This window comes from Chiloscyllium plagiosum, chromosome 6 (assembly GCF_004010195.1).
Source record: "Chiloscyllium plagiosum isolate BGI_BamShark_2017 chromosome 6, ASM401019v2, whole genome shotgun sequence".
NCBI classification, from domain to species: domain Eukaryota; kingdom Metazoa; phylum Chordata; class Chondrichthyes; order Orectolobiformes; family Hemiscylliidae; genus Chiloscyllium; species Chiloscyllium plagiosum.
The window spans coordinates 57265304-57280681 of NC_057715.1; the positions used below are offsets into that span (position 1 = coordinate 57265304).

Genomic DNA, 15378 nt, shown 5'->3' on the forward strand with positions numbered 1-15378 from the left:
AAAAAACAACAAAAACCAGAAAACAAACCAACATATAAAGCGCCAATAGCGCTGAGTAGGGGAACTCACCCCCTGCCCGGAGGGGGCAACTACCCGTCCCGAACTGCCCATAAATAGGCATCTAACCATCTCAACCACCTTCATTTCTCCCAGCTAGAGCCGCATCGCAAGCATAAGCTAAAAAGAATAAACACCCCATAGAATATCAATATGAATAAAAAAAACATTCTTTTATATAAAAAAAAGGAATAAATACACCACCCATCCTTCGGTATGTCCTAACTTATAAATTTAAAATGTACATCTTAACCACTGCCAGACATAGTTTGAACGAAATTATTATCAATAGAGGTAAAAAGAAGGGGAAAAACAAAGCTCCAACCGGATTTCCTCCATTTCTTTTACAGAATGGTAAATGCATACCCAAGCAATGATATTTATACATACTACAATTGTTTAACTTAGGTTAGTTTGTCCACAAAGTCTCTTGCCTTCTCCGATGTGTCAAAGAGATGCACGGATCCATCTAAGGTGATCTGAAGCACTGCCGGATATCTCTGAGTACTGAATCCCAAGCTCCTTCAATCTTCTCTTGACACCATCATACAATTTTCGTTTCTGGATCACCACCGCTGAAAAGTCCTAAAAAACCATGATCTTAGACCCCTCGTAAATTAGGGTCTTTGGATCCTTCCCCTGGAGTCTGGAAGCCTCCATGACTCTCTCCTTATCCCAGTAATGATGGAACCGCACCAGGAAAGGACAAGGGCGTTGACCCAGACCCGACCTCCGTGCTGCGACCCGGTGAGCCCTCTCTACCTTCAATCCTCTCATGCCAGTCTCCAAGTCAAGGAATTTCGGAAGCCAATCTTCAACAAATTCCGCAGGCCGCTCACCTTCCTTATCCTCAGGCAGACCGAATGTTTTTTCTCCTGCCCCTGTTTTCAAGATCATCCACTTGGTCACGCAAATTACGAACCTGCGTCTTCAGGGCTTGGATCTCTTCCTTGAATGAACTGGCATCAGCTTCCACCACTGTGACCCTGTGCTCCACCTCATCCCACCTCTTCTCCAGGTCTCCCAGCTGCTGCTCATGCTTCTGCAGCACGAGAGAGATTGGAGCCAGCTTACCTTCAATCTATTTCCCCAACATCTCGCGAGATTTCGAGAGCTGGTTCATCAGGTCCTGGAGAGTAGTCTGCTCTGAGGCTGCTGCAGGCTGAGCTGCAGGCCGGGCCTCAGATGCTCCTCCTCCCTTTTTAAGCATTTCCGGACAGCTGAAAATACAGATAAGTCAATTTTTAAATGTTTCTTGGGGCTCCACAATCTTTCCAACACCCCAAGAAATCCTGATGACCTGGGTTGGGTGGGTTAAAGGACTGTCCTGCTCCAGCTGCGATGCGAAGCTCTGCAGTGTGATCTTCTCAGATCGCCGCCATCTTAGATCCCCCGAATTTATTTATTTTTAACTTATAAATGTCTCAGATTTCTGTTGTAATTAGAAATAATGAAATGTCTCAAGTTATCCATTCCAGAATGCTTTAGTGTTTCATTTTCTATTAACTGAACTATTTAACTGAACTGTGTCGTTTAACTCCTGTATAAAAGGCTAAGTGTTACACTAATGCTGTCAACAATTTCTTATCTTCATGCTGTGAAAATAGATATTCTTGATATGAGTGCAGGGTGGGGCAAGTTGTTTTAAACAATAAATAGATTGATTGTCTGAAAATATCATACATTTCATTTTGGAGATGTTATTCACTGTAACAGTTATCAAGCCACAACAAATCTAAGAACAATTAAGTGACTGGAAACTTACAAAGATCTTCATATACTTCAAATGCACACGAACCATGTCATCTTTGAAGGTAACTCACTGTTCAGTTACGGTTTTCTCACCAATACCTTATTTCAGTCAATTTTGCCTCGCTCTGTCCTTGTCCTATTGAAGTCGGCTCTGCACCAATTGATTTTTTTTCATAGCCTGGATTGATGGTTGTCATTCTCCATCATCCTGAGCCTTACGGTACAATGACCACTGACTCCTGAGTGTTTCTCCACTGATGCTTGATCCGCTTCTTCCATCTCATTTCAAAGAACCACGTCCAATGGTGCATCCTTTCTTCTTCGACTGGAGACATACTACAGTAGGAAACTGCTGTTTGTAATCTAGGAACACCTGCTCCTTATTGCCCTTTCCACTACCAGTATTCCAGTCTATGTTTGGGTATTTGAGTCCCCCATTATAATTACTCAAATGTTTCCATCGCTCTGAAATTTCCCTGCAGATTTATTCCTTACAAACTTTCCACTAGTTGGCAGACTATAGACTACACCAATCAATGTAATTGTATCTGTTTTGTTCTGTAGCTTTAGTCAAATTGATTCTGTCCTTCAATCCTCTGTGACATCCTCTTTCTCCAGTACTGCAATGCTTTCTAACCAATACTGCAACCACTCCTTTTCTTCCTTCTCTACCTTTTCTGAACACCTTGTACCCAGGAATATTTAACATCCACTCTTGCCTTACTTGAGCCAGGTATTTGTTATCATCATTGCATCACATGGTAATTTACACTTGTAACTCCCCAATTTTATTTGCTGTACTGCATGCGTACACATACACATGCACTCACTCTAATTTGGTCATAATGTCTTTCTCTCTTACTCTGACTTCACCTTTTAACTCTATGCTAGTGTCAGCTGAACCTTCAAATATTTTGCGAACTCTGGTGTTTTCCTTCACTGTTCCCTCTTCATTCCTTCACCCCACAAGTTGCTTTAAAGCTCTCCCAACAACATTAGTAAAATGCCCCACAAGGAACTCAGTTCAATCTCTGATCAAGTACTTTCCAGTTTATAGGTGCCAGCTTCTCCAGAGCCAGTTCCAATGTCCCAGGAAACTAAAGCTCTCTCTCCTGTGCCGTCTTTCCAACCACACATTCAACTGCCTTAACCTCCTACCTCAGTGCTAACTTGCCACTGGGAGCAATCCACAGTTTACTAAATTTGAAGTTCTGCTTGCTAACTTTCTACCTAATTCTTTGAACTCTGATTGCAAGATCACAACCCCTTCTTACCTTAGTCATTGGTATCAATATGGATCATGCCATCTGGTTGCTCACCCTCTTCTGAGGAATGTTCTGCAGGTACTTTATAATATCCTTGACTCTGGCACCAAGGAAGCACATTGGCGACCACAGATATGCCTGTCTGTTCCTGTCTGTCTTTTTCCTTAACTAATTCCCTATCACTATCTCTCCTCCTTTCTTCTTCCTCCTCTCCACTTCCTCCTCTCCAGTACAGCCAAACAGATTGCAGTGCCACAGGCATGTCTCATTTGAAAAGATTAAAGCAGTACAGTGTAAATTTAAAAGGTTAGGTAGAAGGTTTTAAGAAAAACCTTACAATAGTAATCTCTGGTTTATTCGTAATACAAACTCAAATGAGGGAAGGGACGAAAGGATAAAGGAGATAAATGGCTGAAGACCTAGTCCTAGAGATGTACAGACCCTTCGGTCCAATTCGTCCGTGCTGACCAGATACTTTAAATTAATCTAGTCCCATTTACCGGCATTTGGCCCATATCCCTCTCAACCTTTCTTCTTCATGTACCCATCCAGATGCCTTTTAAATGTTGTACTTGTACCAGCCTCCACCAGTTCCTCTGACAGCTCATTTCATACATCCTTTATTTGAAAACGTTGCCCCTTAGGTCCCTTTTTAAATCTTTCCCCTCTCACCCTAAACCTATGTCCTGTAGTTCTGCACTGCCACAACCCAGGGAAAAGGCCTTGTCTATTTACCCTTTTCATGATTTAACCTATCATGACTTTATAAACCTCTAAGGTTACCCCTCAGCCTCCAACACTCCAGGGCAAACAGCCCAGCCTATTCAACCTCTCCCTATAGCTCAAACCCTCCAGCCCTGGCAACATCCTTGTGAATCTTTTTTGAACCCTTTCAAGTTTCACAACACCCATCCAATAGGAGGGAGACCAGAATTGCACACAATATTCCAAAAGTGGCCACACCAATGCCCTGTACAGTTGCAGCATAACCTCTCAACTCCTATATTCAATGCACTGACCAATAAAGAAAGCATACTAAACACCTTCTTCACTATCCTATCACCTGGAGCAGTGTTGGTGCAAAGATGCACCTTGAGAAGAGTGATGTACTCTTCCTGTCGGATGTGAGAGATTAGGGAGAAGTTCCTTGTTACTAATGATTATGTCTGGTTGTGAAACCTTTCAGATTGTATTGATCAGTTGGAACAGCAGATAGAGGCAATGCAGAATTTATAGGAGCTAGGGGTGTGATGGATGGCAGTTATAGGAAGGGAGAAAAGCTGCAGATACAGTCAGGAAGATGGGTTACTGCTTGGAAAGCTAGGGAGGGGCAGGTAGTGCAGGAATCTCCTGTGGCTATCCCCATCTCAAACAAGTACGTTGCTTTGGAAAAAATAGGAGGTGATGGATTCTTGGGAATGTAGCACATACAGGAGACAGTGAAGTCTTCAGTTGCTGGGGATCAGAGTTGAGAGTGTGTTGCTGGAAAAGCACAGCAAGTCAGGCAGCATCCGAGGAGCAGGAAAATCAACAAGGGCTCTGGCCTGAAATATCACATAAACAGCCAAGTTTCTGGTACTAAGACTGGCTCTAACATAACGAGAGGTATTGCAGGTTCCAAGCGATTGATTGTGATAGAAGACTCTCTAGTCAGCAGCACAGACAGATGTTTCTGTGCTCACAGCAAGAAATCAGAATGGTATGTTGCTTCCCTGATGCCAGGATTAAGGACATCTCTGAGAGAGTGCAGAATACTCTCAAAGGGGCGTGGGACCAGCAGGAGGTTGTTGCACACATTAGAACTAACAATATAGGAAGGAAAAAGGATGAGATTCTGCAGGGAGAATATAGAAATTTAGGCAGGAATTTATAAAGGTTCTCAAGGGTAGTAGTATCTGGATTTCTCCCAGTTCTGTGAGCTAGTGAGGGTAGGAATAGCAAGATGGAGCAGATGAATACGTGGCTGAGGAGCTGGTGCAGGGGAGAAGGGTTCACATTTTTGGATCATTGGCATCTCTTCTGGTGTAGAAGTGACCTGTATAAGAAGGATGGATTGCATCCGATTTGGAAGGGGACCAGTATACTGGCAGGGAGATTTTCTAGAATTGCTTACTAGTAAGGTGTGGGGATGGGACACAGGGAGATGGTGAGGAAAGAGATCAGTCTGAGACTAGTACAGTTGGGAAAAGGAACAAGTCAAACAGTCAGGGCAGGCAGGAATAAAGCAGAGAATGAGGTATATTAAACTGCATTTATTTCAATGCAAGAGGCCAAACAGGGAAGGCAGATGAACTCAGGGCATGGTTAGGAATATGGGACTGGGGTATCATTGCAATTACAGAAATGTGGCTCAGGGGTGAACTAGACTGGCAGCTGAATGTTCCAGGATAGAAGGGGGGGGGGGCAAGAGAGGAAGGGGAGTGGCGTTTTTGAATAGGGATATCATTACGGTTGTATTTAGGGAGTATATTCCTGGGAATACGTCCAGGAAAGTTATTTGGGTGGAACTGAGAAATAAGAAAGGAATGATTACTTTATTGGGATTGTACTATAGACCCCTTAATAGTCAGCGGGAAATTGAGAAACAAATTTGTAAGGAGATCTCAGTTATTTATAAGAATAATAGGGTAGTAATGGTAGGGGATTTTAACTTTCCAAACATAGACTGGGACTGCCATAGTGTTAAGGATTTAGATAGTGAGGAATTTGTTAAGTGTATTCAAGAACATTTTCTGATTCAGTATGTGGATGTAACTATTGGAGAAGATGTAAAACTTGACCTAACTCTTTGGAAGTATGGTAGGGCAAGTGACTGAGGTTTCAGTAGGGGAGCACTTTGGGGCCAGGGACCATAATTCATTAGTTTTCAAATAGCGATGGAAAAGGATAGAGCAGATCAAAAAGTTGAATTTCTAAATTGTGATAGCTACAGGCAAGAACTTTCAAAAGTTGATTGGGTGCAGATGTTCACAGGTAAAGGGACAGCTGGAAAATGGGAAGCCTTCAAAAATGAAATAATGAGAATTGAGAAATAATATGTTCCTGTTAAGGTGAAAGGCAAGGCTGGTAGGTGTAGGGAGTGCTGGCTGACTAAAATGATTGAGGTTTTGGTCAAGAAACAGAAGGAAACATATGTCGGGTATTGACAGCAGAGATCGAGTGAATTCTTAGAAGTATAAAAGCAGTGTAAGTATACTTAAGAGGGAAATCAGGAGGGCAAAAAGGGGACAAGAGATAGCTTTGACAAATGGGGTTAAGAAAAATCCAAAGGGATTTTATAAAGATATTAAGGATAAAAAGATAATGAGGGAAAGAATGGGACCCTTCAAAGATCAGCAAGGCAGCCAATATATGGTACCACAGGAGATGGGGCAGATACTAAATGAGTATTTTGCATCATTATTTACTGTGAAGAAGGATGTGGAAGTTACAGAATGTGGTGACATCTTGAAAAATGTCCATATTACAGAGGAGGTGGTGTTGGATGTCTTAAAATGCATAAAGGTAGGTCAACCCCCAGGACCTGATCATATGTGTACCCGAGCACTCTTTGGGAAGCTAGAGAAGTGATTGCTGGGCCCATTGCTGAGATATTCGGATTATTGATAGTTACAGGTGAGGTGCTGGAAGACTAGAGGTGGTGCCACTATTTAAAGAAGGTAGTAAGGAAAAGCCAGAGAACTATAGACCAGTGACCCTGACATTGGTGGTGGGCAAGTTGTTGGAGGGAATCCTGAGGGACAGGATTTAAATGTATTTGGAAAGGCAAGGACTGATCAGGAATAGTCAGCATGGCTTTGTGCGTGGGAAATCATGTCTCACAAACGTGATTGAGTTTTTTGAAGAAGTAACGAAAAGGATTGATGAGGGCAGATCTGTGGATGTGATCTATATGGACTTCAGTAAGGCGTTCGACAAGGTTCCTCATGGTAGACTGATTAGCAAGGTTAGATCACATGGAATACAGGGAGAACTAGCCATTTGGATACAGAACTGGCTCGAAGGTAGAAGACACAGGCTGGAGGCCTGTGACCAGTGGTATGCGACATGGATCAGTGCTGGTTCCACTGCTTTTCGTCATATATAAACGATCTGGATATGAACATGGGAGGTATAGTTAGTAAGTTTGCAGATAACACCAAAATTGGAGGTGTCGTGGACCGCGAAGAAAGGTACCTCAGAGTACAATGGGATCTTGATCAGATGGGCCAATAGGCCGAGGAGTGGCAAATTTAGTTGCATTTTGGAAAGGCAAATCAGGGCAAGTCTTATACACTTAATGGTAAGGTTCTGGGAAGTGTTACTGAACGATGAGACCTTGGAGTGCAGGTTCATTGTTCCTGTTCAAGGATTCAGGTTTCTGGACAATTCGAATGTCTTTTGGGATAGAAAAGATGTGACAAAAAGGATAGGTGTGACCTTAACTGGAAAGGGGCCAATATGTTAACAGGGAGGTTTGCTCATTCCATTAAGGAAGACTTTACACTGAGAGAGCGGTGGAGTCGAGAAATTCTAAGCAGTATAAGTAAGAAGATTGATGGGTAAGTTTCTGAATGTGAAGAGAGCACATCAATTAGAAATGAGAGACAAGGGAGAGTCAGAGTATGTAGTAACTCTGAAGAACTAAATTGCATTTATTTCAATGCAAGGGGTCTTACAGGCAAGGCTGATGAACTTAAGGCATATTTGAGAATGTAGGATGGGATATCACAGATATTACAGAAATTTGTCTGAGAGATGGACAGGTCTGGCAGCTCAGTGTTCTGGGTTTTAGATGCTGTAGGAAGGATAGGAAAGGAGAGAAGAAAGTAGGGTGTTGGGGGAGAGTGGTGTTTTTGATTAAGGAATACATTTCTCCTATAACTTGAGAAGATAATTCTGAAGAATTGTCCAGCGAAAATATGTTGGCAGAAATTAGAAGTAAGAAAGCAAAGGTCATCTTGATGGGATTATACTGTAGGCCTCCAATAGTAAGAGAGAAATTGAAGAAACAGATATGGAGAGAGATCTCAGATATATGCGAGCATTATAAGGTTGTAATAATGCGGGATTTTAATTGACTAGGGCTACCATAGTGGTAAAGGTTTGAATGGTGAAGAATTTGTTGACTGAGTTCAAGAAGATTTTCTTGAACAGTATATGGTGCTCCTACTAAAGGAGCAAAACTAGACCTTTTTGGCAATAAGAATGGGCAAGTGACTGACATAAAAATAGGAGAGCAGTTTGGGTCACATGATCATAATTCCATTAGATTCAAAATGGTAAGAAACTATCAAAAGTTGCCTGAAATAAACTGTTCATGGGTAAAGGAACAACTTATAAGTGGGAGGCTTTCAAGAGTGTAATGACGAGACTTCAGAGGCATTATGTTCCTATTAGAGAGAAGGTGAAGACTGACACAGCATCAGGAGGTGGAGAAGTCAATGGGCTGGGAAGCAGGCCTGGGGATGGGAAGGGAGGTTATTTGAAATTGGAGACCTCAATGTTGACTTCTCTGGGCTGTTGGCTGCTCAGGCGGAAGCTGAAACGGTGTTCCTCCAATTTGCAGTCTGATTCATATTGACAATGGAGGAGGCCAAGAATGGTCATGTCAGAAAGGGAGTGGGAAGGGGAATTATAATGGGCGCTGACTGGGAGTTCTGGTAGGCCCCTGCTGGCTGGCTGAGATGCTTGAAGAAATGTGTCCTGAGTTTGCATTTGGTCTCCCCAATGTAGAGAAGACCACATCAGGAGTACTGGATGCAGTAAACTAGGTTGGAGGAGATGCACAAGAACCTCTGTCTCATCTGGAAGGACTGTTTGGGGCCCTGGATGGAGGTGAGGGGTGTGATGTGCTGGCTGATTTTGCATCATTTACGGTTAGAGGAGAAGGTAATTGGGGATTCGGGGGGTTGGTGGGGAGAGTGGCTCAAACTAAGGATTGGCTCAGGGAACGGTCCTTGCGGAAGGCAGAGAGAGGCAGTGAGAAGATGTTCTTGGTGGTGGGGTCTAATTGGAGTTGGCGGAAGTGTTTAAGGAAGAATAAGAGAGAATCTTACTTTCGGTATAGATAACTTGGTTCAATCAAATTAATGCTAAGTGTTTAGGGCATTCTTAAGAAAGAAATTAGGAAGACAAAGAGGGGATATGACATAGCTTTGGCAGATACGGTTAAGGATAATCAAAAGAGTTTCTACAAATACGTTAAGTGCAAGAGGTTGACTAGAAATATGGTAGGGCCCCTGAAAGATAAAGGAGGTCATCTTTGTGTTGAACCACAGAGATGGGAGAGCTACTAAATTAATATTTCACGTCAGTTTTTACTGTGGAGAAGGAAATGGATTCTTACGAATGTAGAAAAATAATTTTTGATGTTTTAAAACAGATCACATTACAGAAGAAGTAGTTTAGAGTTCTTGGACAATATAAAGGTGGATAAATCTCCGGGACCTGATCTAATATGAAAACAGAACATGGAAAATAAGGGAAAAAATTGCAAGACCCCTTGCAGTAATATTTGCATCATCTATTACTATGGGTGAGGTGCCTAATGACTAGACAGTAACTAATGTTGTAAGGATGTTCTGAAGATGTGAGTGTACTGTATCTTTAAGATAGTTAAAAGCTAGCAGAACTAACTGACAGCATCAAGTGTTCTGAATAAGATGTGGTGTAACATGTGGTCCAGCAGCTAGGGTAGCTGGTTTCTTGGAGACAAAAAAAAGAAATAGGCCAATCAGTTTAAATTATGCGTCCCATTCAAAAAAACCAACATTTATATTGACAATATAAAGGCCAACGACACCATCCGATGCTTTGGAGGTATAAGACTGGGGAAAATTGAACAGTTGGAACAGAACGATCAAAAGACCAACAGATGTAGGGTGCTAGTAAGAACTCTGAGAGGTACCTGTCCAGAGAAGGAATTTGCACAGAGAAAAAAAAAATCAACACCGACCTGGACAGCAAATCTACAGAGGAAGATAAGACAGCTGGCTGGATTTAAAATTTGAAAGTTTTGGTAAATCTCACTCAGGAGTGGGGGTGGAGATTTATTAGAATAGTGTTATAGAAGGGAAAGTAAAAGAGTTGTGAATAGTTGTTGGTTATTTATTCTCTGTTATATTTTAAGAAATAAAGTTGTTAATTTTTACTTTAAATAGTTCTTGGCCCCTCGGATTTTCACAGATTACTGCACGGGATAAATCTTTTTTGTTTCTGGTTTTAAATTAAGCAGGAGAGTTTACTCCGTGTCGTAACAAGGAGAAATGGGGGAAACTATAGACCTGTGGGTAAATTGTTGGGGGTAATTATAAAAGATAGGATTTATGGATATTGAAAGAAGCAAAAATTGATTAGGGATGGTCAGCATGGTTTTGTGCAGGGAAAATCGTGTCTGACAAACTTGATTGAGCGTTTTGAGAAAGTTACCAAAAAGATTCAGGGCAGAGCAGTAGATTTTGTTTACTTAGACTTTAGTAAAGCATTCATCAAAGTTCCGCATAGTAGCCTAATTAGTAAAGTTAGGCCACATGGGATTCAATGTGAGCTTGCCAATTGGATACATAATTGGCTTAATGGCAGGATGTTCGGACTTGAGGCCTGTCACTAACCGTGTTCCACGGGGATTGGTTCTGGGTCCTCTTTTTTTTTGTTTGTCTTTTATTTCAATGATTTGGATGTGAATAAAGAAAGCATGGTTAGTAAGTTTGCAGACGACACCATAATTTATGACATAGTAGACAGTAAAGAAGTTTTCTAAGATTACAAAGGGATCTTGATGAAATGGGTGAATAGGTTGAGAAATGGCAGCTAGAGTTAGAGCAATGTGAGGTATTGCATTTTGGTACAAGAAACAAGAGTAATGCTTATACAATTCATGGTAGGGCCTTGGGTAGTATTGTAGAACAGAGAGTCGTAGGCGTGCAGGTACATTATTCTTTGAAGTTTGCATCACATATAGACTATGGTTTAAAAAGTCATTTAGCATGCTTGCCTTTGTTGCTCAGTGCTTTGAGTATAGGAGTTCGAAAGTCATGCTGAGGTTGTACAGGATATTGGTGAGGCCTTTTCTGGAATACTGTGTCCAGTTCTGGTCGCCCAGTTATAGGAAGGATATTATTAAACTGGTGAGGGTTCAGAACAGATTTACCAGGATGTTGCTGGGTATAGAAGGTTTGACGTGTAACGTTTTGCTGGATAGCTGGGACATTTTTTTCACTGGAGTATGGGGAAATTGAGAGGTGACCTTGGAAGTTTATAAAATAATGAGACATATAGATCGAGTTAATGGTAGTTGTCTTTTCCCTAAGATGGGCAATTTCAAGACTAGGGGGCACATTCTTAGGGTGAGAGAAGGAAGATTCTAAAAAGACATGAGAGGCAAATGTTTTATGCAGAGCATGATTCACATGTGGATTGAACTTCCTGAGGAATTGGAAATATTAGTACAATTACGTTTATAAGACATTTGGATCAGCACATGAATGGGAAAGGTTTGGAGGGATGTGGGCTCGGAGCAGGCAAATAGGACTAGTTTAGGTTTGGGATTATGTTTTGGTTGAACCGAAGGGTCTATTTTTGTGCTACGTGACTCTATGGACTCACTTGAGAAACCAAACCGTTTCTGAGCGGAACCCCGCAATTGCTGTGCTACTTGTCTGAATCTCTTAGACTGTGCAGTGGTCTCCCATTCCCTTTCTTCAGGTACTTAAGCTGTGGTGTGATCACCTTTCTAAACATGCTATCCATGAACTCTCAGGCTTACGATGTACCTTTCTGGGCTGAAAGCACTTCCTACACATATGGTCATTTAGGACACTACTAGGCTACATGATTTCCCATACATTACAGGCTACATATTCAACTTGACTAATCTGTGCCGCCATGCCTTAAGCTTAAACTTACTTAAGTTTTACCTCCTGACTTAGTCTTAACTTCTCTTACTATATTTCCCTTAGTTATACTCCTTCATCATATTGACTTGATTTTCACTTATTCATGTTTCTCAGTTAATCCTGGATTTCAAAACAAATTTCAAGGTCAGGATATTCTCATAAGGAGTGAAGATCTGAACGTTAGACAGCTTACCTTGATTGTTTCTGCCCTAATGTGCGCTGTCGTCCTCATGGAATGAGAGAAAGATAGGTATTGTGGGAGTGAAAGTGGGTGGCACAGTGTCCCTTTTGGTCATGGTTGGGGATATGAAAATAAGCTGGAAAGATGTTTCAAGCAATAGTGAGAGTGGTAGGGGAACACAATAGCAATGGAAGTATGAGATACAGACAGATGGCACTTTTATGGGCAGTGCAGAAAAAAGGTCATTTACTTTTTTTTGACGTTGCTGTACATCCCTCCAGATGCTTGAGACTGCTGCAAGCTGGGTGGCAAATGCAACCAGGCTGGAACGGTCTGCTGATGTGGTCTCCAACATCCATAGTACTTTGCCTTGTACACCTTTTGGGCTATGGTGCCTTGGAATATATCTTGTAAAATGTCATAAACAAATATTTGTTGTATTTGAGGAGAGACTTTATTTTAAAAAATGACTGTAGTGTCAAATTATTAAGATCCACTTTTCATCTGTTTCTTTGTGACTTATGTATGCGAAAATATTTGCACACTGCACATTAATGACTATATAGATTCTAAAGCAATTTTAAATTCATTTATTTTAGCCAGTTGGGACAGAACAAGATTCAACATTAGCAAGAGTGAAAGAAGAAACTGATGAACAGGAAGGAGAATTGCCAACAAAATTGCAAGAACAATGGGACCATGTCCAGGTACAGTCTTTGGTTAATTTCAAACAAAGCAGTTGCACTTCACCAAAACAGCATCAACTTCAACTGTTGGAAACATTTTTTTAGCTCTTGGCTATTCATTACCAGGAATCCTTTATAACACTTTATTCTGCAGGAGATGTAAAATTGAAGCTTTATGGAGCAGCGACCAGTAAAGAAATGTAATGCAAAATCTCTCTTGATGTTTTACCTCATTAAGATTGATAAGCACCTTAGCAAAAAAGTGATGCGCACTAACAGAAGTGCCAGATTCAATCTCTGGTCCATGCTCAGTTAGCTAATCTCCATTGGTTTCCAACAGGGGCAATGCATTTGATTTTAGTGCCCTTGGTTTGGAGAGGTTGTAAATTGCTTCTGGTTTCTATCCAGTGACCACTTTGGAAATGTTTACAGGAGGATGAATTGAAGTTCAAATATCCCTGTTGATTTCTCATCAGGAGTGATTATTCTGGAGAATATATCTGCAGTACATCTATAAGGAGAAGAAAATTGTAATGAAATAAATTAGCATTTAATGAAGGAAGAAGTCAACATATTAAACAATATATATTTTTGTAAGTTTTTTTTGCTAGAATTACTTGCAGAAATGCTTTAACTCTATTGCTGGACAGTTGGCTTCTGGAGCTAAACTATAAAATAAACTGTAATTTAATATAACTTGGCATTCTGACTGACTGAGTTTAAAAAGAGAAATAGAAAAACAGTTTTTAGAAAATGTGTTTTATTGTGTAAAAACACAAGGAGAAATTTATCCTGCAAACATATGTGTATGTCCTTGGATTGCTTGATATTGCCTATGGCACTGCTGAATTTAAGCTACCTGCCCAATACTGACATTTCTCTTTGAGTACCAATTTTTCTTTTGACATTCTTTTCCATTAGTTTCACTGTACTATCATCTTTGCCTGAAATCATAATGAATGTCATGGGGATTGGGTGATATTCAGCAACTTGCTGAAATGACCATCATTTAAGGCTAATCCCAATTTCTGTGTCAATCAATGTTTGTGTTTCTGTGGGTATTGTTGGATAGCAATCGGGACCAGGGGCGCTCCAACATTTTGACCCTTCTTAACAAACTTAGTTGGGATTTGTGAATTCCCTGGAGCAATTTGCATAATGATGCGAGAGGGAGCGTAAGAATGCAACTTAAAATACCTGTGTTCGTAGCCCTAAAAGCTTAATGGTTAATTTATAATTGCACTTTTTATGCATTTTGGATACAAATCATGAGTTGGGAAAAAGAATACAATAGAAAACAAATTACACTTAATTATTCTATTCAATTATCAGAAATTCAATTCAAATGACTGTATATTGATGGACATTTAAAAACACTGGTGACAGATAACGCCGTTTGAGTGCGATTAGTACCATTTTGAGAGTGATCTCTTTTGTCATGTTTGAAGGTACAGCCCTTTGGTCTAACTTGCATTTTTAATGCAAAAATTAGATTTGATCTTTAAAAATGGTATATTTGATTTGATATCCAATACAGTATAATATAAGGAAAAAGATAGTTAATCAAGATACTTAATTTTAAAAAAGCTTTAAGCAATTAAACTCATAACTGAGTACTGGTATGATGAGATAATGGTGTGTGAATATGAAGAAATATCTTTGTTAAGCTAAAATTGCATCTCAATTCTGATGTAATTTGAAATAAACATTTAATAATTGAGTCCAGTCAGTGGACCACTAAAATCTAGAAAATGTAGTATACTTGGTGCAACCTCTATTTTGGATGGTGTAAAGCAAAGAAAGTGCCTGTAGCAATCTTTGACTATGATAGTAACACTTCTGGTAACATTAGGATAGAATTTCCATTAGGAGCACAATCTGAGAATTTGCAATCAATAATACTGTGAAATTGCAATGGTTTTAATGAAGTGGTTAGACCCAGGTTTTTGTGAAAACTCATTTGTAAATGCCCTATTATGAAATTTTCAATTGATTACTGCTATCAAGCAATGTTATTAATGCTAATTGATTATTGGAAGAAACAGGGTCTTTGGTGCCTCAAGATACTGGGATCAAATTCATTTAAACTTAAAATGTTTCAAGCATTTTCTGCAGCTGTAGAACAAAACCAATCAGTGGTTTCAAATGTCTGCAAGTCATAGGTCTTACAAGCCCAGGATTACAAAGGATTACAAGCCCAGCTAATTGAAATATGACTTGTCCAGTATTACCGAGTGAAATCTGACGAGGTAGATCATCAGTTCTAGTTTTGCTGTTTTGGTTACTTTGTTGGTCAGTCACTGAACAAATTCACAAGAGGCTACCTGTGCACTTCTATCAAAAGTGCTTCAAAATTTGTTATACACAAAGGGATAAAAGAACCTATTAAACTGTATAAGAATTAGTTGGATTATCCATATCAAAAGCAAAGATTTCAACATTTTTACCCTCAACAACAGGTTTATTCAAATGCCAGTGAAAGGTCTTCCTGTTACCATTATAAAGTTCCTGTTGTTGGCTGCAGTTGGTTTATTTCCACCATTAACTCAATTGTAGCCACT

The 15378-nt window shown here is 40.3% G+C and overlaps 1 protein-coding gene across 10 annotated transcripts in view; it reads left to right on the forward strand.

The window, feature by feature from the left end:
* Window positions 1-15378, forward strand: part of dlg2 (discs, large homolog 2 (Drosophila)) — a 968837-nt gene that overhangs the window by 206529 nt on the left and 746930 nt on the right. For 9 of the 10 annotated variants that reach the window (XM_043691613.1, XM_043691618.1, XM_043691619.1 and 6 more), the window contains one exon: window positions 12731-12838. In XM_043691613.1, the coding sequence (XP_043547548.1) occupies window positions 12731-12838 (108 nt within the window). Of the gene's footprint in view, window positions 1-1810; window positions 1872-12730; window positions 12839-15378 lie in introns of those variants that run through there. The other variant, XM_043691622.1, reaches the window with a different exon arrangement.